Source organism: Diprion similis, chromosome 5 (assembly GCF_021155765.1).
Source record: "Diprion similis isolate iyDipSimi1 chromosome 5, iyDipSimi1.1, whole genome shotgun sequence".
Taxonomy (NCBI): domain Eukaryota; kingdom Metazoa; phylum Arthropoda; class Insecta; order Hymenoptera; family Diprionidae; genus Diprion; species Diprion similis.
This window is the reverse complement of record NC_060109.1, coordinates 2,507,285-2,531,877: the sequence shown is the minus strand read 5'-3', so window position 1 is coordinate 2,531,877 and position 24,593 is coordinate 2,507,285. Positions and strand designations below refer to the sequence as shown.

The window sequence follows — 24,593 nt, the reverse complement described above, 5'->3', positions numbered from 1 at the left end:
CTCTACGTATATTAGCAGCTGTGATGGTAAGTTTGTCGACATGTTGACCAACACAACGGCAGTAAAACGGTCAATATTTGACCGAGAGAATGTTGTACCATCAGTTTTACCAGAAAATTCAACTACCATTTACAGGTAAGAGCTTGTCGTTTTGATCAGGAATTACATCGCAGTATCAGGTATCTGCGGAACTTATCGTAAGATCAAAATATGAATTATTGAACAACGTCCGCACCGAGTATATACAAATTTTGGAAATTGTCAAGTTTGATCAAAAAATCGAAGATCTTTGTTTTATTGTCAGAGCAACCTGTGATAAAAATGATACAATAAAAATATGAAGACGAATCGCAAACATCCAATTCATGTTCAGCCTCGTTTATGTTGAATGAGCCGTTGCAGCTATTGCATGCGAATATAACTTTCGGATCGCATGACGTCGTCTGAAAAGATTGTTGTTTTTCGGCTATTTTTGTACTCGCACGTCAGAACATATATTGCTATGAAATCATATAATTCTTGAGGTTGAAAAACAACAGTTCAAGAGTTATTTTTAACTCTAAATAGTGCAATTTTTCGCAATCCAGTTACTGGTGGACTAATTAAACGGATCCGATTAGCAGCATATGATTGCTGAATGATGGTCAAAGGTTTCCATGGTACCGTCGTATGGAATATCGCTGGCACTTCTCTTGTGTCGACAAAGAAGAAGTCAGATCGGGATTTCGGATGTGAAAGACATATTCGTAAATTGACTAGGCAGGTAAAGCAGTTCAGCCGTCATTTTCTGAACACGAAGAACTGACGCAGCTTGTTTACTGTCAGATTTCACTTTGCCCATTTCCCACCGTCCAAGCATTCTGACTGGATGACTAAACTTGGCAAACTGATCAAAATGCTTAAATCGTGGGAATTGTGAAAAGTGAAATTACAGAATCTCTGTAATTCTAAATCCGTGTTCATAGATGCATGACAAAATTGCTCATTGCGCGTGCGCATCGCTCACTGTGGAACTGAAACCTGAGAACCTTAGATCATATCTAAGATTCTCGGCCAAGAACTCGACAGGATTCACGTACGTGGATTTACGTAAATGTATTTACGTGCGCTGGACCATTGACCAAAGATTGCTAAAGACGCCAGCCAAATGGACAAAGAACAAGCGGTGAAACTCAAAACTTTCATCTTTACCAACCGAATCAACAACATATCCCCATTGATAATCCCAACAGGCGAGTCGGTAAGTGTAGATAACTGTCGTTACCTCCGCACCCTTTCACCTGCTTTACAACGATACCGAAGGCTGGCTATCTCTATAAACCTTCATTCAACGCGGTGTCGCAGCAATAGGTATACATATAGAGATCAGTGAACTCTCTCGACGCCGTAAACGATAATAAAAAATGAAACTAATCCGTGGCTAAATCAAACGTGACTCGTGTAATTACATGCGGAGCCAAAATCCATAGTACATACATACAATGATGTAATAACACACATGAAACGCGTGTTTATATTTCTGGTGAACATATAACGAGCCTCAAATCTCAGAGAAAAATCTTTTCCACGGAGATCACGGTGCTTCGAGAGCTTTCCAGTTAGTTAGCTCGCCTAGAAACTCTTAAAGTATACCGAAGCATCAGCATGCTAAACCTGAACCATACTGTAGTATACTCTAGTTAGTTTGGTAGCCTTATGCAAGTTCACGTTGCACCAGACGCCGACTAAAATGCGCCCACACTTATATCCAGAACTCGGACCACGAATGCCTTAGACATCGTGGCTCCTCTGCCCCCCCCCCCCCCAGCCCTTGTGCCCCACCATTACACCGGCGACCAACGGCGCCATTGCTTTGAGAGGAATACCGAGCATCACCGAATGTCGACACCGGCTCCGAATTACTCCGAAACGAATCCAGTGTTAGTGTAGCGTGAACCATCGGCGCCCTGAAGTCGGATACGGAAACAAGGCGGTTCGGAGTCCCGTACCGAGTATTCGATTTTTGAATTAGAATGGAGGTACGAGACTAGCCATAGTACGAATGCGAAATGTTTAAAACATTTGAACTTTAAACACGGTTGATAACAGCTGGGTCATAGGGTGTAGTTATGGAATCTGTTATTAATAGGCCAGTTTAGACGTGCCTGAATATAATAATGACTTCAATTTGTTAACTTCTATTCTCGGAACAACGGGTATTCACGTGTACTTTGCTACGATGGTATTGCAGGCTGATGTTTGACCGCAGCTGTTACCTCTTATTTTTTGTGGCTTACGTTCCGCGATCTTTGTATGTATACGTCCAGTCGTTGACGTGAGGTGAAGCTTATGGTTTCAACATCGCCACGTGACTGTTTTCGCAACTCGTTATGTGCGAGTGGCGATATGCAACTCCATGGAAAAACTGCTCGTGAATTAGATTTATGTCATTTAATCACTCGAGTACTAAGGCGTCATAGCGCAACGACGTCGAGCATGCCCGTGACATAAGTAACAAAAATCGTGAAATTGCGTCATAAAATAATTCAATGTTTTTATGGCTTTGAAGTATTTATATGAGATCCAGGAAACCGATTACGACCATAAAAAGTTACTTTTTCCGCGTACTCATGCAGTTTTGAAACCTCAAAGTTAACGAATTTTTTACTATTTTCTCAAATGGCGTCATAAAACAAACTATATGTTATCTTTTTTCTTTGTACAGAAAAATTCATCCCGAAAAAAGAAAACGATATTTTGTTCTGTGACGTCATTTGAGAAACTTATAAACAATTCGTCAACTTCGAAGGCTGAAAACTGTATGAATGCGGAGAAAAAATAAGTTTTTATGGTCATACTCGAATTAATTGACTTTAAAAATACTCAAAACCCATGCTTTCAAAAGTACATACATATTCACCTGAGTCACCAAAAATATTGAATTATTTTATGACGTCATGTCACGATTTTTTACACTCCAATGTTTAATTCTCTCTTTCAGCTCGCTGTACGTGCCTCTTTTTTTTCTTTCAATTTATTATTGCGTCTTTATTTTGACGGGCTCGAAAGTCACTTATTGTGGCGATGTTGGAACAGCACGAAAATCATTCTTAACCTTCAAATCACGTGACTCTTGTTTTGTTTTCGATCTTTGATTTTAGTATATTCCATTGTGATGATTAAACTTTATCTTGTTACCTATTGGATAAACTCAGCTTACATAAGTAATCGGTTAAACCGGGGGTTAAACAGTACCTACACATAATCATTGAACAAATGTTTTTTTTAATATGGTGAATAAAAACATTTTCAGCGCTTAAAGCAAATTGGAACTGGCCTTGTACATCTAGCTTGGCGCCAAAAATACGTCATTATTGCAATTATTCTGTTTCTCATCGGTCTCTGCATCATTGTGTCGAAGACTTCGGTCGCTGAACCGTTACCAAATTATGCGGATGACTTTTTCATCGCAACCATTGGCCAGCAAGGTACGTTTCACCATAATGAATGAATGGATGAATGAGTGAATGGTTGGATAAGTAGATGCAAGGTTGAATAAAATTACGCCAGTCAGTCAGATCGAGAAAAACGTCTTATCCATCAGAAGAACAAATACGTGTCGGTTACGAGTCAAAGTTTGGTCACGTTGTGACAACGATGAATCAAAATCAGGTAACTTTTTATTCTGAATAGATAGGCAGGTTTTACAAAAAGTAAAATTTTTGTTTTAAAGTATACAAAAATGTATCGAATTACGTGCTAAGATGAATTTTTTAGAATTTCGTAATATCGAGATTTTGTAAAAAATTGAAACTTGTTCCAGCAGATTGAAATTTGATGTTCATCATTTTCTCGAAAACAATGCGGAAACAGATTTTATATGTATTTTTTAATGTGAGTATTTTTGGGCAATTCTTCACTGTTAACGAAGAAGAAAAATCCAACTTTTTGGAACCTAAATATGAAATGCAAAATAGTAATACTACAAAGTACCTTATTTATTAATATTTTTAAACTTATTGTGAATTAATAAGCATCATCCAATCAATATTCTCTTACATTTTCATAAAAAAATATTGAAAATTTAGCCAGTGGTAGTCGTAAGAACCGTGTCACCTCAAAAAAAAGTTTCCATGCGGTAGTCAGGATAACTCATGATTGCTTGATCTGAAATTAAAAAACCAAAGGGATTTCATTAATACATAAGTTTATCTTGAATTTGAACGAAGAAATTAACAAAATGTTCATTTTTGAATTTTTGGTGACGGTGCAATCAAAAAGCTCTGATTTAAACTTTGATTTGCTCTTATTGTTTAATTAAAAAATAAGTTTTAATTGAGAAAAAAAAATCCTTCGTTCAGAAACTAGTATTTACTATGTAAATAAAGTGTGCATAGTTTAGGCGAAATCGGTCCGAAGGTTTTCAAGAAATTTTGACTACCGCATCGAAACTTTTTTTTGAGGTGACTCGGTTCTCACTACTTCCACTGTTTGAATTTTAAATAATATTTATTTATGAAAATGTAGCAGAATATTCTTAGAATAATGCTTAATAATGTACAATAAATTTAAAAATATTAATAAGTAAGGTACTCTGTTAAAAAAATCACAAAAATATGTTTTTTTTGGTATCTCAGACCCCCCCCCCCCCCCCCCCCCCCTTTAAGAAATTCCAGCGAACATTCATTCGATCTGATTCGCAAACATCACAATTCTTGAGTTATAAGTAAAGGTCTGAATAAAAGTTAACTTGACTCATTAACCCTGCGCGGGCCATTTATGGCAATATCGTTTTTGGCCATTTTAACCCTCTTAGGAGCGTCCAAAAATTATAAAAAAATTCGGGGAATCAGCTTAACATTTCTACTTGATGATCCAATAGTTTACATTACAACATTTTTAGTTGTTGAACAAATGGAAATTTTTAAATATTGAAAACTCCGGAGATACTGAGAAACCCAAGAGTCAGGCGTAACGATATCATTGCAAATCCGTGGCAACTTTTATGTGATGTATTAATGTTGTAATATTTCTTTTTTTTTTGGTTGGAAGTGGGTATACATATATTGAATTTCAGTCTGGTTTAAATCTCTTATTTATTTGAGTTATTGTTAATAAGAACTGAAGAGGATAACAAAAGTACAAAAGGGGCCTTTCTTAGGAGTATTTATACTTGTATCGAAGCTTAACAATTTAACATACATTTAGGAATAATTTTACTGACGGATTTAGCAAGTACATGCAGGATTATATTGGATACACTTTCTTTGAAAATTTCACCATACTTGCTAGCTGACTGATTTCTGTTTCTTTTTACCGGAAGACGCAGCAGGAGCAGCTAGCGCCCTCAAGCCGCGTTTTCATTTTTCATTCAACTTAAGCTTGGTACTTATGTGCGACACTTAAAGTAATTAGGTATCTTAACACTCCTCCTTAATTACTTTACTTCGTAATAGTTTGAAACTTACATAGGGTAAAGGTTTTGTTAAAATATCGGCTATTTGTTCGTTACTCTTTACATGTTTTAAGGTAATAGTAGATTCTAAATGTTCTTGAATGAACTTACGTGAGATGTCTATGTGTTTCTTTCCTTTTGTAATTCTCCCTTCATGGGTGTTTTGCAACATACAGATAGCTGATCTGTTATCAACGTATAAAGTTGTGGGTTCATTTAGATTTGTAATGCCTAGCTCGCTACCTAAACGTCGTATCCAGCAAATGTCATCAATAGATGATACTGCTGCTCGATATTCAGCCTCGGCTGTAGAATTTGCTACATGGCGTTGCTTCTGTGTGTGCCATACAATAGGGCCTCCTCTCAAAATAAGCACACCACTTGTTGACTTTCCAGTCACTGGATCTCCTCCATAATCTGAGTCAGTATAGGCTATTACGTTATCATCTCCGTTAAAGAAGATTCCAAAATTCGTTGTGCCATTTAAATATTGAAACACACGTTTTACCATTCTCCAATGACTCGTCATCGGTTTACTCATCTGTCTACTAAGATAGTTCACTGCAAAGCTAATATCTGGACGGCTAATTGTAGCTAAATAAAGTAAGCTACCTATGGCTTCACGATATGGATTTAGTTTATCAAGTGGTTGATCGTTTACAAATTTTCCTTCGTCAGTTATCATACCACGTTCCATCGGTGTGGATACAGGACTAGAGTTTTCAAGGTTGAATCTTTTGATAATTTTCTCAGTGTACTGGACTTGGTTTACGAAAATGCCATTTGAATTTACTTCAATATTCATCCCTAAATATGACAGACGATTGCTTGTAGCAGTATTAAATGTGATCTCAAACTTTTGATTCACTTTTCTCAATATTTGTACTAGTTTAGATTCATCTTTTCCAGCAATTATTCCGTCATCAACAAATAAGATCATAATGACGGTTCTGTCTTTATTATAATATACACACGGATCATCTTCAGTATTTTCTAATCCAAATGTTTTTAAGTACGATGAGATTTTCTCATTCCAATTTTTAGGTGATTGCTTCAGACCATACAGACTCTTAATGAGCTTACAAACGCGTCCTGAATCATCATCAAATCCTTCAGGTTGATACATATATATATTTTCTTCTAATTCACCGTGTAAGAAGGCTGTTCTAACATCGAATGTCATTAGCTTCATTTTGTTTGACGCGGCAAGACTTAGCAACAATCGAATAGATGCATGACGAGCAACAGGACTAAACGTTTCAAAATAATCTATACCCTTTTCCTGTTCAAATCCTCGCGCTACTAATCTAGCTTTCTCTGTACCATCGGATTTTTGACGTAAAACCCAACGGCAGGATAATGGTTTAGCATCTTTCGGTAGTTCTACTAATTTCCAAGTATTCATTTTGACTAGAGACTCGAATTCATTTTGCATTGCTTTGTACCAATTTTTATCTTTCAGTGCTTTAGATACGGATATATCTTCTACTTCACCTATCATTGCACAATTGTTTGCGCTATTTATCCAGCCTGTCTCATACTCGGCAAATTTTCTGGGCATTCTTAACTCGTTACGATTTCTTAACTTTACACCCTCATTTTGATTTTCAGCTTCAACTATTTCGGAGTTTTGGCTTTCATCTGAAGTGTCATTGTCAGGTGTATCATATTCCGAATCTACTGACTCAATTTCAATATTTTCATTTTCGTTTTCATTTAGAGGCATCTGCATTTCGGTTAGACTTTGATTTGACTTAAATTTTTCATCAAAAATTACATTTTCAGAGCTTATCACATCATTTTTATCTTTGACATAGATTCTGTAACTCGGTGAATCTAAATCGTAACCTACAAATATACCTTTTATCGACTTTTTACCGATTTTTGTTTGTTTATGCTTTGGTAACAAAACGTAACAGTCACATCCAAAGATTCTTAGCTTACTTATGTCTATTGTGCGTCCAAACCACAGTTCGGCTGGTGTTTTATTCTTTTGTGAGCTTGTACCAGTCTGATTAATTGTAAATACTGCGTAATTTATTGCTTCGGCCCACAAATTTTCATCTAAACCTTTCGATTGTATCGCAGTTCTAGCTGCCTCTACGATTGTACGCATTTCACGTTCGATTCGACCATTTTGTTCTGGCGTATATGTATTAGTCTTGCTATGAAGAACTCCTAGATTGTCTAATAGTTTCTTAGTATCACAATTTTTAATCTCCGTGCCATTGTCTGACCTGAGAGTCTTAACTTTTCTGTCAAATTGGTTTTGCACCATTTTTAGGAATATGTCTAATTTTGTAACTGCCTCGTCTTTGGTTTTGAGAAAATAAACTGTTCGGTAATGTGTAAAGTCATCTTTTAGAAGAAGAAAATATTTCGCTCCTCCTAAAGATCTAGTTTCTATCTCACCTAAGTCTACGTGTATCAGATCCAGCGGTCGTGAGGCTACTTTACTATTTTTCGGATGAGACACCCTGTGTTGCTTCCCGTAAGCACATCCTTCGCAAACATACTCTTCCCAGTCGTTGATATATTTAATACCCTTTTTATCTAATACGTTTTTAATATACTTAATGTTTTGGTGCGCCATTCGTTCGTGCCACTGCTTTATAGAGATACTGACTAGACAACTGTCTGAACGAACTGACTCACTCTTTGTACTTTCTGACCTATCCATACGAAACATCATTTTGAATAAATTTCCTTCCCTATTTGCTATGGCGACAATCTCATTTTCATTTTTAGTCATGAAATAGGAGTTTTTTGCATCTGCAGTTTGAATGTAACCCTTATCTAATATTTTAGTAACAGACAATAAATTGAAAGGCATCTTTGGTGTGTGTAGTACATCCTTTAGCTCAATTTTACACCAACGCTCACCGTCGAATGCTTCTAACTTAACATTCCCTATGCCTATCCCTTCAATTTGGGTTGCGTCACCGATCACGACCATTACAGGCTTTTCGAGTTTTACATAATCACTCATCCATTCCATATGAGACGTCATGTGCTGTGTCGCAGCACAGTCTTGGTACCATAAATCACTACAATTTGGTAAAGAATTTATGTGATTTACATTTGCAGCTGATAGGCTTATTGTTATAAATGCTCGTCTATCACTTTTACCTTTTGTGGACTCTTCTTTATCAGACTTTTCATTCTTTTCTTTGTTGTTCCAACAATCCTTTGCAAAATGACCCTTTTTCTTACAAATATTACAGCCATAGTTTTTCTTACAATAGTCTAAATACTTTTCACATGGCCTACCTCGACAATCTTTCTTTAAATGACCTGCCTTTCCACACTTGAAACATTCAATTTTCTGACTCGGCGGTTTATAATCTTTTCCTGACTGTTTTGATATAAGAGCGTTTCGAGAATTATGGCTTTCGCCTTTACTTTCATTTAGTCTGTCTTCTTCTAGACGCAAAAATTCAAAAAGTTTGTTTAGATTTTTGTCTGTACTACTCATGCAATCCCAAGAGGTTCTGAAATGATATAATCTAGGTGGCAACATATTCAGAATTCGCGATATAATCCACCCTTCCTTAATTTCTTCGCCTCCGGCTTTTAATCTGTCTGCATATTGCTGAATTTTCATGCAATTTTCAATTACGGATTTGCTCTCATTATATTTATAACTAAAGAATAGCCTTTGTAAGTTTTCAATAGTAATATCTGACTTTTTCTCATATAGAGTTTCTAACTTTTCGAGCATCAGCCTCGCAGTCGTACAGTTACAGATTTTCTTTGCTATATCGCTACTTACATTTAAACCTATAAGTGTTTGAGCTTCAATGTCTTTCTTCATCCAGGCCTTGACGCTTGCTTCAGTATCTGGTCCCTGCGGTTTAACCTCAGCACCCGTTGCGACTTGAAAAAGATCCTTAGTCTTTAAGGTTAGGTTCAGCTTGAACCTCCATGACTCGTAGTTGACTTCTCCCTGACTGTCCTCTGCGAGATTTTCCAGTTGAGATCTGACTGTATCCATGACTCGATTGTTTTCCAGACGTTTGTTATCCTCTTTTATTTCAGTTCATATGTATACCCTTGGTTATGTCTGGGCCCATAACCTGTTGTAATATTTCTTTTTTTTTTGGTTGGAAGTGGGTATACATATATTGAATTTCAGTCTGGTTTAAATCTCTTATTTATTTGAGTTATTGTTAATAAGAACTGAAGAGGATAACAAAAGTACAAAAGGGGCCTTTCTTAGGAGTATTTATACTTGTATCGAAGCTTAACAATTTAACATACATTTAGGAATAATTTTACTGACGGATTTAGCAAGTACATGCAGGATTATATTGGATACACTTTCTTTGAAAATTTCACCATACTTGCTAGCTGACTGATTTCTGTTTCTTTTTACCGGAAGACGCAGCAGGAGCAGCTAGCGCCCTCAAGCCGCGTTTTCATTTTTCATTCAACTTAAGCTTGGTACTTATGTGCGACACTTAAAGTAATTAGGTATCTTAACAATTAATGAGTCCGCTGCTGCACAATATGTGCCACACAAATGACCGCGACATTAATTGAAATAGGACTTATGGATTAAAGATGTAGATTGAATTCTCGGCAAAGTACTAGGTGAATTACATATAATATTTTGAACGATAAAATAATTAAATCAATATCTGCCACGGTCAACTGATCTAGATGTTATACGCACCAAATCTACCAGAACTTCATTAATACGCGCCATTTTTTCACTTATTATTTAATCCTATTCTGTTATCGTTGATTTAACATTTGGTGAGATTGCATCAATATGCAATCTTAATTATACGTTATCTGCGAGGTGATAATGTTTGACACAGTTCTTGATGTGTTGAATAATCCTTTTCAATTGTTATAAAATAAAAATCGGTCAAAGTAAATTCCTGTGAAATAACATGAGGAAAATAACTTACGACATAATAAGCAATATATTTTAAAAGAAAATGTGTTATCGAGCACGAATGTGTTGATGACGTGTTGGTATTAAATTTCGAGGTGACATTTCGCGGTAAGACTAATAATGACGCAAAACTACCAGCGTAATTATTTAAAAAAAAATAATTTGCGTATTTGAAACTTATTATCTACGGGAATAAATACTGCAAATTATCGATGACTGCAAAAACAATCTCTTTTCGTCAATGTTTTGTCAGAAAAGAAGTTTGAAAGCTAGTATGATTTACTGATGGACATGCACGAACGGGCTTCAATAACGTCACGTGTATGACACATAATATAATAATAATAAAGAAAAGAAAGGTGGACGGTGGCTGTTATTTTTAAGCTGCAGTAGATTACCAGCTTGTTTCCGAGTACCTTCACGATGATGCCGCAGTCAGCCCTTACCGACCGAGTAAAATATCGTACATTTTTACTATTGTGAAACCCTACGGAGTACTGTTGCAAAAATTGTACAGTTGACGCAATTCTACATGCAATGCTGAATGAAACTATACAAAAACTTGTTTGCTTCGTGCGAAAATAACGTCAGGAAATGGAGTCCTGCAGTAAGTGAGAATTCGATTATAGGAATATCCTTCTCGGAATTATTTTTGTGTAAAAAACAAGTTTTATTTTTTTTTATTTTTGTATTTCGTATTATAGGTATGTAGAATTGCGCAGACTGCGCGGGTATTTTCTCGTCAGTGATGCGTGGTCTTTAATAATAGTCAATATAGGTGACACTTAATGCGGTCGGTAAAAACTGATTATTGCATTCTCTTAAACTCTATTGACCTTACTTATTGTTAAGGGAGTATCCTGGTCGATTACGACGATGACGTATGTATCTCCAAGTATCCAAGTCCACCTATCTCAAACGCAAAAACGGACTTAAGTGGTCTACCCAACTGACGAGTAAAAAAAAGGGTTTTTCAAGAATTTTTTAAATTATTTTGAATTGTAAATATTGATATAGGCTTTGTTAGGCTTAATTTATAAATAAATTCTCGAATTACATAAAAAAGAATTTTTATTGATTCTAATCACATTTGGTACACGAAAATCGTTGTTGAAAATCAGTCTGAAAAAAGGTATATATATAGTCTGCGGTGTTCATGATTTCTCGGAGATGGTTAACCTGAAACCAAAAAATCGAACGGTTTTAGATTCAGCATGTCAATGGCCTTGGAATGAAATATACGATTTTTGATATTTGCAAAAGTAATAAAATGACGGCAATTTTACGAAAAAATAAAAAAAAAATAGTTAAAATCAAAGTTTCAAAAAACGTATCGTTCATTCCAAGGCCATTCACATGCTGAATCTAAAAGCGTTAGATGTTTTGGTTTTAGGTTGACCATCTCCGAGAAATCATCAACACCGTAGACCTACATTTTTTTCAGACTGATTTTCAACTACGATTTTCGTGTATGAAAAGTGATTAAAATCAATAAAAAAATTTTTTTTCCAATAATTGGAGAGTGTATTTATTACGTCTAACAAAGCCAATATTAATATTTACAGTTAAAACTTATTAAAAATATTCTTTAAATAAAGCCTTTTTTTCTAATCAGTTAGGTAGACCTCTTAATAGCATCATTATATATACAATTCGAAACAAAAACACTGCAAAAAAATTTTATTCGATGCAGAAACAAAGAAATGTCATGAATTCTACGAATTTACTATTGCAATTTCGTAGAATCTATGCCCATTCCCTATATTTTTCTATGTTAAATTGAAAATGTATTTTGTGCTGTTTTTGTTCAGAATTGCCTGTAGAATGGGGCTGTTGAACCCTTCTTCGCATTTGAGGTACATGAACTTTGATAATTGGAGATATGTACGTCAAAGTAGAGATCGACCAGGGCGCACCCTTCAGGTCTATGCACGGGTGTAATAATCCTTGATGACGTTAGGTGTGGTAAAAAAAATAGTAGGTTTGACCCTTGACCCAATTTCTTTCCTTATACTTCTCCTATATCGAATAGATATTACCTATTTTCTCAGGATTTTTTGCACTAATCGTTTTTGTAAAATGAAAACTTTACATTTTTATTGCAATTAGTTTGTGAATGTGGAAAGAATGTGAAATTTGTACTGAATTGCTCAAAAATCAATTTTGATAAAATTTAAAGATTTGTTTAAAGTTGTTTACGCCGATAAATTTACGAAATTGAATTTTTCTCGTAAGCTTAATTTCTTTTTTTTTTTTTTTTCTTGAACTCAAATTATTTATGCTTTTTTTTTTTTTGATTAAAGTGGAATTTTTTTTTAACAAGGCTCGAAGTGGCTGTCATCGGGAGCTTCTGTCGAAATAGAAAGATTTTTTTATTGCCAAATTCTTGTTTTATCAAAATATCGATCTAAATTCGTTCAACTTAGTTGAAAGTGCACGCTTATTCCTTTTAGAGATTTATTATACGTTTTGGGTTTCAAAAAAAAAAAATTCTATACCGGCAACCTTATCGTAGAAAAGATAAGCGTGACTCTTAAAGAACGTTCACAGCTACCTTGTGACCCAGAAAAAAGTCTCCATTTTATAGGTAAATAAAAATAAACGGAAAAATTTCTTAGATAAGGAAACTGAGTTTTCAAAGGAAAAAAAAAAACAAACAGATTATCAGACGAAATATGTTGAACGAAACGACTTACGTGTCTTAAGAAAATGTAAATTTTTCTTCGACATTTCTAAAGTAAATAAAATTTGGTTGTATTCATAACTTCGCGATAAAAAATAGTTTTTAGTTTTTTGGTTACGTGAAAAAGAACATCCCGAATACCTTTAGCATACAATTTTCATTTTACATCGAGAATTATATTTTTTAGTTGTGTTAAAGAATAAAAATTGTTAAAAACTGTGCATATATATATATCCCATGACAGTAGAAGTCATAAAACATGAAATTGAAGAATTTGCTATTACAAAAAACAGCCTTTTAGTGGTTTTTATTTACTTTAAAACGTATCTCCACCTTCAATACTCGATATCCAAGATTCGCCGATTGTTTCACATGTTCTGTTGACTATTTCGAATAACTTCAAGCATGGATATTGCGAAATTATTTTTCATTAAAAAATAACAATTTCGAACACGCAAAAGATTTTACCAAAATTATTTTTCGACGTGGAACATCATTTCTTATCCAAAACCATGCACGAAAAAAAAAATCAGCCACCATTATTTATCATATATGTATCATAGGACTAAAATTTCACTTGCTGGTCCCCTTAAAGATCTAAAAAGATTTCTAAATATCCATTTTGTACAGCAGGATCAGCGAAAAAGTCAGTAACTCATCAATTGATGGTTATCGGGATTAAACTATGTTCACATTCGTTTTGACTAGATTTAGATTTAGATTAATAATTTATTGTTACATCATTTTTGCATATATCTGTCCCGTGTTTTGCCTGTTATGCGTGTGTACACGTCTTTGTCTTATTGTTAGTTTGGAATGCCTCATTATACAGGGTGTACCATTTTAAATAACACAGCTGAATATATTGAGAACCAATGGTGACAGAGAAAAATGTTTCGTTGAAAAACACACACACTGGCTCAAACATGAACGTTCAAAAGATTTTTCAGAATAATGGAATATCTTCGGAACCATTCATCTTAGCACATTCTTGTTCTAGTGTTTTTTTTTTTTTTTGTTTTTTTTTTAATGAAAAATTGAACACTCAGTCGGATAAAGAAATAAAAAACATATGATTCTATTGATAAAACGGAAGTTGGCCTTCATATCACCTTTGCGCTTTCACTCACAGGATAACCAATATCACCAATATCTGTCCCCCTCGGTACCCAACAACTTTTATAAGAAACTTTTTTCTCTATGACGATTGCTTCTCAAGATATTCAGCTGGATTATTTAAAACGGTACACCCTGTATATTCTTTATTCTAAGTCAATTTATAGATATTTGCGTTTCGTTACTTTCTTTTGAATTTTACGGGAATTGTTTATTCAGGAAATTATATACCCAACGGTATGTAAACAAATTATATAAAAGAATCGGTTTGAAATCTTTTTTAAAATATTCAACTAAAGAAGCGGGTTCGGCCCTCTTGCTTTGGGGCCCATTGGAGGGCCTCCAATCCGTCTAGTGGATAAGCCGGCCCTGATGTTTGCAATCTATTTATGATAGGTCTATAGGAATAATATCTGTACCGGTGTTGTGCATAAATATTGAAAGTGCTAAAGTGGACGTAAAATTTCTCTATCGCATATATTGACGAAGGTATATGATGTAACAAAGGTGACTGTTTCACCATTTGAAGCATACCTCCGGCTGCTACGAAATTAGAAAACTGGAGGTTTTGAGGTCACTGATTATGAATATGAACTCAAAAAATTGGAAATTCAAAATACCGGTTCCAATATGGTTCACTAAAAAGCAATCAGTTATTTGATTTCCGTTCTGAGCGTTTTTAAGAACGCTGATAACGGTTCTGAAGTAAGAAACCCAAAATTATAAAAAATGGTTGACTCCGTGCATATTTTAATTTTGAATTAGTACACGTAATAATTCTTCTCAAAAACCATCGGGTATCAACCACTTTATCCAATATCAAGTAATTTCTTGCATATTCGACCACCGCATTGGATCCGCCATATTGAATTCCAAAATTTTGAGATGACATGCTCTAAAAGTTTTGTGAAAAACTCCATTTTCGGCTACACTTTACTGAATAACCTGAATAAACATAAAAAAGAAATATAATTCAGAGCTTTTCTGCCATCAGATTGTACATCTGCATCTGTTATTTTTTTAGGAATAATTAGGAAAATTGTTGTTTGAGCAAAATTTTTCTGAATAAGAGTACTTGTCCAAGTACTTTTCAGTGTAAAACTTTTACTGTCTATTTTATGATTGACATTTATTCAAGTAAAATTTGAATATAAGATATAACAATATTTTATCGCTTTCACAGATAAATTTGCAAAGCATTTTTTCCACCAGGAGTTTCTGTCGTAAATATTTTTTTTCGCCTCTCGCTTGAAAACTCTGTGCTAAATTCAGAAAAAAAATCTCGTTGAAGCGTGGAGCATAAAACAATATTTATAGGTCGCTAACGAAAGACCACAGCTTATTTGAAGATCGCTACCAGTAGTTAAATATGAATATGGATAAACTAATTTTCGCACTTCTTCTTTTTACATAGAAATTGAATTTTATTTTTTTCGCCCATCAGGGTAAGTGCTACAAAATACTTCAAAAAAGATTTCCATGAAAGATGGGTACTTACAAAAATATTTAGAGATCGCTACCGATTATTGAAATATTTTTTATTTATTTTTTTTGTACACAACTTACAGACTTAAATATAAATAATATAAACAGTTTCTGTTGCCAAAAGAGGAGCGTCACATCACTTTAAAGTCCCCATTTCGTTTTCAGCATTGATTTTTATGAACAATGTTTAATAGACATTTTACGAGCTACGGTGTTGGATGAGCACCGCTTGCACTGCGGGCTATGCCATAGTGTTGGTATACATGGTACGCCTAGGAGCGCAGTTTCTTTCTCCAATAAAGTTTTTCTCTCACGCTGGACTGGACTTAAGTAAGATGTGCACCAACGGCGCCAAAATACCCTAGATCGGTGGTGATTAATTGTTGTGACGTTGAATCTGCGTAGGAAAAAAATGAGCGGGACTTTAAACAACTCACACCACGACTATACATCATGGTATCACCGAGCAGGGTAGCGTTCGCCAGAAAAATAATTCCCCAACAATATAGGGATTTCTTTAGACAGTTGGTACATGTCTCACTTAAAGGCTTTAACCTCGAAGAAAGGGGCGTGTCGTAGGAGTTCTAGGCACACCATGTATACTCACACTACGGGCCGCGCGCCGTATCATTAAGGCGCCGCTGACCTGACTTGAAAATATCAAATCGTGAAGTCATAAATACGTGCAGCGCGTCTGAACGTTGAACGGTGAACTAAGGCCGCTGATTTCATTGGCTTGTTCTGTTAGATCCAACCAATGATGTCAGTTACAGATCGGACCATACTTCTTGTGGACCATAAACAGGCTGCTGTCACATGAAAAACGCCGTTACGAATCGTGCCATATTTACAAAAAAATAACTGATAGTATAAGTTTTCCCGAATAAAGTGAGTGCTTTTGTACGTGGCTAACTGTCTGGCGAGAGTGAAAGAAATTGTGAAACAGTGCAATCAGTGAATATTCAACATGCGGTAGCTCCGATCGGCCATGTTTGTTTTGGCGTGATTTTATTCACTTCATTATTCTTTATTATAAACATTATCAGCGATTTGCATGACCAGTGACTGAGTTAGCCACGTACACTTTTATTCAGGCTTTAATTTAAAAATTTCCCGAGTAAGATTCGTGCTTCCGTTCTCGCAGGATTCGTAATGGCGTTTCACTCAATTTCCCCGCTTCTGACGTCACGAAATATATATATGACATGCCGGGTCAGCGGGGCCTTAAACCGAGCAGCAAACAAATGAGAGTGTGGCGCGCGGCGGGCAGTGCAAGCGGTGCTCATCCAACACTATAGGTCCTAAAATTTCTCGAGTTAGCGAACGTGTCAGAATCTTATACAGTCGGACCTCAATTCTACGGAGCTCGTTTCTGCAGACTCCCCCCCCCCCCCCCCCCCCCCCCTATCGCAATTAGACGAATATATTGAAGGGGTCAGAGGTAACCTGAGACGTCTGAGTCGGGATTGGTTTTCTGGGAACCTCGATTCTGCAGACTCTTAGTTTCCAGTTGTCCGTAAAACTGAGGTCCGACTGTATACGGATGTTCTTATATTACGTCATAATCGAAGGGGAATAAATCGTCGAATGAATACGCATGAAAGGTATAAAAATCAGCGTTAAGGTGAAAACTAATATCCTTCTGGAAATCTATATTTGAAATTGATTAGCAGATGAAATATACTTCGAAAAACAGCGTTTTTCGGAAAGGATCTGTTCGAATGAGACTAAGACTAATTAGGAGAAATTTTATAGAACCTTTTCTGAAATACTTGACATTACAGCTTTGGCAAAAAAATTTAAGAGAAGAATTTTCTTCACCAGAGGCTTCTGATATTACACATCTTGTAAGGTTATAGCTTGAGAAGGAAATAGAATCTGTTTCGCTCTCGGACCGTTTCATATTGATTTATAAAGGATGAGTTGGCCTTCGTGAACTATATGCGAGCCGGAAAATATTGCAGAAAAATTAGTACTTTAATTCAAAGATCATATAATATGTGCCAAAACCACCATGTAACAAGAAAAATTACCTCGATACTTATGTGTTTGGATTATAATATGCAATTTTCGTAACTTTGATAACTCAGTAAAATATCGAAACGAATTGAGTCTATTTCAAAATTAATCTCGTGTAACATGAAATCATTGAGCTTGCTGCTTGGTTGATTATTCTCGTAAAGCGGAATTAAATTCAGCAAGTAATTGGACTAAGGAAAAATAAAAAAAATACATCGTGAGTAGTTTTTTTACTCATGTCGGAAGTGGTTAGCAATTTAATTTTAGTTTACACGTACAACCACATTAATGCTATTCCTGCTGTTAGAGCGTTGAATGATTAATGTATTACCGGTCTAAACAGCCAAGATTTTCAAGCACTTAATCGAATTTTAATAATACGAGTAAGACTTGGTTACTCACGACTGAAACTTGGTTGTTGCAGTTTAAGATGATGAAAAGTAAGCGAATAAAGAAACTGATCTAATTTCGCAATGGCAAATTTGATGTTTTTCAATAAACAAAAGAAATTATACTAATTTTAATGTTACATTTTAGCTTTAACAATTTTCAGCGTGATTCTGTCGATCAAGAACGCGAAGTTGCAGATAATGATATATTTTTTAATCAAGATGCAATTCAAAATTTGTTTTAAAATATTGAAACTGGAGAAAGTTAGACTGTTGGTTGATAATACCAGAATTCGAGAGAAACAACAATTTTGGTGATAAACAAAGACCAAGTAAAAAACAAATATAAGATTTTAATTTTGGTGAAGGTTTTCACAATTCGATTTTACGGGTAAAAAAACTACTAATTGTAACAAATGTAATGTAACACTTGGAGGAACATTTTTGCAGGGAAGAAGGAAAACCGAAGTGATTTGTTTTTTTCAAACTAGGCTGAAGTTAGTAACGTTAACGTATCGAAACGATGAAACAAAAATTACTACATTGCACCTTTAAGAAGATCTGAAAAAGTGTTGAATTCATAGAATCTGAGTTTCTTGATACTGTATTAAAACAGTTTACTAAATTTCAAGTAATTCTAAAGTTACAAAATATCTACTTCTTTTTCCAAAGATGCATCACTACGTTAACGTTACAAACATCAGCCTGATTTTTTCAATGATTACACATACAATGATATTTCGAATTTTTTTCAACGAATGTTTACGTTTTGAATCTATAAATTTCAAATATTTCAATTTAACAACAATCCACAATTTGACCAGGAAAGATCGTACTTTTTAAATTCTGATTTTGAATTGTGATAAACGCTGTTTTCAAAGTATTAATTTTCTTTACCGGTAGAATCTAAAATGGCAATCACCATTTGAGATAAATGGTTCAATTCCATTTCTCAATATCTTCTAACTTTGTTGATCAGCCAATGTGTTAAGTGTTTTTTAAATGGTGTCGTTGGTATTCTGTTAAATTCATGCGATAGATAATTGCGGTATAATTGATTTGCAATTGTTTTTTCTTGATGATTGCCGTGTGTTGTATGTGCTCGGCCGATTTGTAGGGTTCTTGTTGTCATGGCTCTTGTTGGTTGGCCGTGTCTTCTCTTCATTTCTTCAATTTTGTTTGGTTTTCTATGTAGTCTGATGGCTATGTCTTTCAAGTATTGTTTGCGTAGGTCTATAGTGTTCCATATTCTTCGTAAAGCTGGTCTGTTGGATAGCAAATAATGCAGTAATTTATTGGCATGCATACACTTTCCAAACGTCGGTATTTAAAATAAATTACTCCGTTGTGAAAATGAATAATTTTTTTCTGATATAAATCAAGATTGAGCAACAAACACCAGCATACAAATTCCAAGTTTTCGAGCTGAAATGTATGTGTATACAGGGTGGTTTTTTTTAATCGCCCCAGGCGAATATCTCATAAACTAAAAGAGATACAAGAAAAAATTTTGGAACTCTTCTCACGGAGATCAATAAAAAAGTTTCAAGATAAAAGAAGTAATAGTTGATGTAAATACGAGGCATATATGTATATGTACACACAGAGTGACTTCCTAACGACCCCATGGTTCGTCGTCTTCTAAAATTTAATGCGCACGCACCAAAATCCGAGGGCGGCTGGTTGCCAGGGCGATAAACCGTCACAAATTTAAACTACAGTTCGCCGCGATGTATATAACCTTAAAAATATTGACAATTGTGAATTCAACTGTTAAAATTTTCAAGGTTACGTATATCGTGGTGGTTGGTCATCCTGGCCGCTCTCCATGTCAGACTGTTCATGGAAAATGTCTTCATGACGTCAGAGCCTGGTTGTCGGCGCCATTTTATCATCACATAACCCAAGTTTTTAATTTTAATGGAGGAAAATCGTAATTCTTTGAGCTTTCAAATCACTCTAAATCGCTGTGCAAGCGAGGTAGAGCATTGTTATTGCCAATTGTTGTCTCTTTTTAAGACCTCTATTGGCTGAATATTCCATCGACATCCTGAATAATATCTTGTCTCTTTCTATCCGGCGGACATGTTTTTAAGTCGATGCTCTGCATATGGACCGTTTAACTCTGATCGTTGACTAATTTTGTTGTACCACATCATCGTACACTGTACAATAATAAAAATACATATTCACGTTTCTTATTCACTTGTTTTCTAGTCTTGAACGTACAATGCAAATGCAAAAGACGCTACGTGCTTGTTGGTACATTTTTTTATGTTAGTTGTTTTAACGATCGTTACTATCAGTAGATGCAGTATTTTGTCGTGTCGGGTTTCTTATATCGTTGAGAAGCTTGATTTATTTAATTTATTAATAATAATGTAATTATTAATAACATTTATCCAGGAATAAATGACAGAATTTATTTATAATTCATTAAAACACTAACTTAAGACATAGTTATAATTGAAGATTAAAATTGTATTTTTCTTTCGAAAGATATATTTATTATTTATAACTATTGTTCAATTCGTGTGTCCCGCTGCTACCGAATACATACCATAATTAACAACCGAGTTTATCTCATGATTACTTTCAGCGATCGATAAGCATAAGTATAGTAACAATCTTGACAGTTTAATTTCTTTTTCTCGAATCTTCGGTATCCTTTATATGCTTATTTGTTATATAGTACTAAACTGTATAAAGTCCGATGTTAAATTTTATCTGTGTTATCTTTGATATTTCAAGTCGATTCGTCAAGTCTTGTAGCTTCGTTGACACTCAAAATCCACAGAAAATTGTACCAGATTTTGTGTACGTAATTTAATTACTCAACGTGTTGACCGAATGATTAATGATTATGCTGACGTAACTCATGAAAGAATATTCTAATTACCTTCGTAATTAAAATTATTAAAATGTAATATGATTTTTTGCTAATCATGTTATATCTAGCTCCGTAACATATATATAATGCTTGCAGTAAATTTACTGACATAATATCATCTGCATTAGGCGCTACGTTCGTTTATGAGATACAGTCTAAAGTGGAAATTTAATACAGCAAAATAGCGACGACCATTCTGCACATTTTAAGTGCAGAGACATTTTACCAGCGAATATAACCAATATATTGCAGAATTCTATACAATAGAATAGTTGGTGTATTGTGCAGTTAATAAGCCGGTATTAACGTGCGATGAATTTAGATTATGGCGAAGCATTATATGCTCTGTTGCGTATAGCAATTCGAACCTACGATATGCATTTTAAGTCAATCTTGTGGAACGGAAACTCTTTTGTTCTTTTTATGAATTCACAAAAATACGCCTATGGAGAACGTCAAAGAATTTCAGGAAACAATCGTTGTTATTATTTTGTGTCGAAGAATCATTGAAGTATTTCATCGTTAGCGCAGAAACTTGATACGAGAATTAGTTATTTTTCAATAACAACAACAACGCTGAATAACTTGTTAAAAATACAAATTAGTTCTGTTTGACGAAATAAAAATTGTTAATAAACAGCCAAGATTTATTGAACCTTCATACTTATACGTAAAAACTGAAAAGCATAGCTATTTACTGGCCTTCACTTCTTATGTTCATGTGCAACATGAGTAAAATTTCTCTTTCTCTACAGGATGCCGTTGTAATTTTTTTTTTTTTTTTTTTTCTTCAGCATGATGCGGTCACACATTTAGTTTAACATAACGTAGAAACGTGAGAGGTTGAAGAATACCTGCATCGATGATGACGTATCATCGTATTTTACTCATTAAATTGATATGGTTAAGTTGACCATGAAAACTAACCTTACTTTAGACTCGAAGTTCTTAAAAACTTCCTAATTTAATGAAAATTTTTAGCAAACTATTCAACTAATTACGTGAATAGTTTGGGCAATTCGGAAAGTTTCTGAAAACCTTTAAAATAATGTTTATGGAGATAAGCAGCACCTACTGTTATGAAACTCTTAAGAGGATGCTGTAGTTAGGTTTTACCGACTGAGTGAAATAAAACATGGTTTAACAATCATCAAATAGCGTAATTCTACCGGCAATGTCGAACAAATTTGTTCAAATATTTTTCAACATCATGCGAGACTAATGCTAAAAATTTCGAATATATGTGTCTGAAATTTAGTATTGATTTTAAACTAGACGAAGTACTTCTGCTGGTATTATTGTTGCGTAATGTAAACATTTTTTTTTATATTCGTGTTTGGTTGCAAGTTTTTCGGATTCCATGAGCAAAATTTTACTCAGTCGGTAAGAACTTACTAACTCAAATTCTGAGAAAGTTATTAAAACATTTTTTTTTAGCAAATGGTGTGGGATATTCTTGAAGTTTATGAAAACCTCTGAAATAATTTTTATCACAAAGAGATTTTATTATAGATTGAAACAAAATCAGCACAAATGTTATATTTATATTAATTTTCTGTTCAGTCGAAAAAAGCAACTACAACAACGAGAGCACTTCCATGTTTGACCCTGGACTTTTGGAGGAGACACGGAAAAAATGGATAGTAAATCGGTACAACGCGTCGTTGCCTTACAATCTCGATAACCCAGAAGTGATCGACCCATCGATGGGACAAGCAGCGAAAATCAATGAAATTTTCAAAAACATGGCAAGTCCATTTTTACGATTTACACGATATCAATGTAACATACCTTCTGATTTTTTTTACTCCCGGACTATCCTTTAGCTGGTAATCCAAGTCTTGTTTCTTATCTATTTTCAGACGAATGGGTTTTTTATAGAGTGCGGTGCTTACGACGGTGAGACCAGAAGCAACACTTTGTTCTTTGAAAAAAACTTGAACTGGACCGGTATTCTCATCGAGGCCGATCCCATGAACTACCACAAGCTGCAGCAGAAAAATAGGAAGGCATTTTTATCCAATACTTGTCTGAGTACTAAAAAATATCCTATGCTGGTAAGTTGCTTTTGTTCACATAAAGTTCTCAACAACATTTCAACTTACACAAAGATGCTTTGGTCAGTCTTTACCGATCGAGTCAAATGTTCTTTATTTTGACTATTATTGAACCCTTTGGAGGATTGATGTGAAAATGCCGCAGCAAGTGGTAACTTAATCACAGAAGTACATTTCTTGGCATTATTGTTGCGTATTACAAAACTTTTTATGGGTATTGGTAAACCGCGTTGCATGTAGAATTACGCTGACTGCAGTATGTCATCATATTAACGTCATCGGTAAGGATGGAATACAGCATCCTTTTAAGAGAACATCAATAACATAGGAGGCGGCGTCACCATTTCACTTACCTTATCATTACATCTTGCAATGATTTATTCCCAAGAACAAATTTTCTTTCAGGGATCTTTTCTGATGGCTGATAACATTGGTCGGTTACATACGGCACACGGTCCTGAAGAAGATGGCTTGGAAAACACTGCAGATGTGGCTCATCACGGCACGCATATCAAAATACAATGCTTACCATTGGCAACTTATATCGCAGCACTTGATTTGAAACGAGTAGATTACTTCAGTTTGGATATCGAGGGACAAGAGTTAGAAGTTCTGAAAACGATTCCTTTTCACAAGATGGATATAAAGGTGGGAATTGGACCACTGCAGAATGAGACAAATTGATTTTCAATTCCGAGCTCTCAGCTGCAATTATTAGTGACTTTAAAGCTTATACAAAAACCGCAGTCAATAAAAGTTCATTTCTCTTTTCAGACTCTTTCCGTCGAGTATATTCACGGCGATAATAGCCTTGAGCATATGTCGTCAATGATGGAAAAGCAAGGGTATGATGTTATTGGCTTGGTAACGCACGAGAACAACCTTGCGAACGATTTAATATTTGCAAAAAAGGGGTTTTTAAAGTCGTTGCCCTGAGTGTGGCCAAAGGTTGAGTTTATTACGCTTTCGCAGACAAGTTCATAGTTTTTAACTACTCTCGAACACGTCGAAAATTTACTACAGCGTTATATCACTCAACAAAATGTAGACATCCAATGAGTCCAGTTTGACTCGAGTGTTCAGAAGATTCTAATTGTCATTACAGAACCTTTCTGATTGTCTCATCTCATTCCTACATGACTAGTATTCTTAGTCGTATAAGCAGATGTACATATGACTCGACTTGATTTACTTTACTATTGAATCTCGCACAAAGAATTTACGTATGTCTAAAATCGACGCTTTTACCATTTCCCATACTTAGGATAGACTTTCGCTATTATAGGGTTACCGTAATTGTGATTGGCGAATAGAAATAATTAAACGTTTTTGAGACATGACTGAAGTGTAAAATTTTCACGAAATTAATGTGGAAAAGACCAAGAATAATTTTTCCACTTAAATGTGCCTGCTTCACCGTTGGGTAATCAAATTACAAAAATAATACCTCGTTTTTTCGATTTTAGCTATAAATGAAAAAAAAAATCGTTGTAAGAGAAACAATATTTGTAAATTGCAGTGGCCTTGCAATAGTGATGATTATTAATATGAGATACGTCACGGTTATTCAGTGATATAATGAGTCCAGCAACAGGTTTGTTGTACGAATAGCTTATT

General features: G+C 34.8%; 1 protein-coding gene across 1 annotated transcript; it reads left to right on the top strand.

The window, feature by feature from the left end:
- Nucleotides 1-1,839: 1,839 nt before the first annotated feature.
- LOC124406288 lies at nt 1,840-24,014 on the top strand. Its single transcript, XM_046881651.1, has 6 exons — nt 1,840-2,018; nt 3,293-3,467; nt 22,483-22,667; nt 22,782-22,976; nt 23,382-23,624; nt 23,751-24,014. Exons 1-6 carry the CDS (start codon nt 2,013-2,015, stop codon nt 23,910-23,912), a joined length of 966 nt encoding a protein of 321 aa, XP_046737607.1. The 5' UTR covers nt 1,840-2,012; the 3' UTR covers nt 23,913-24,014.
- Nucleotides 24,015-24,593: the final 579 nt, after the last annotated feature.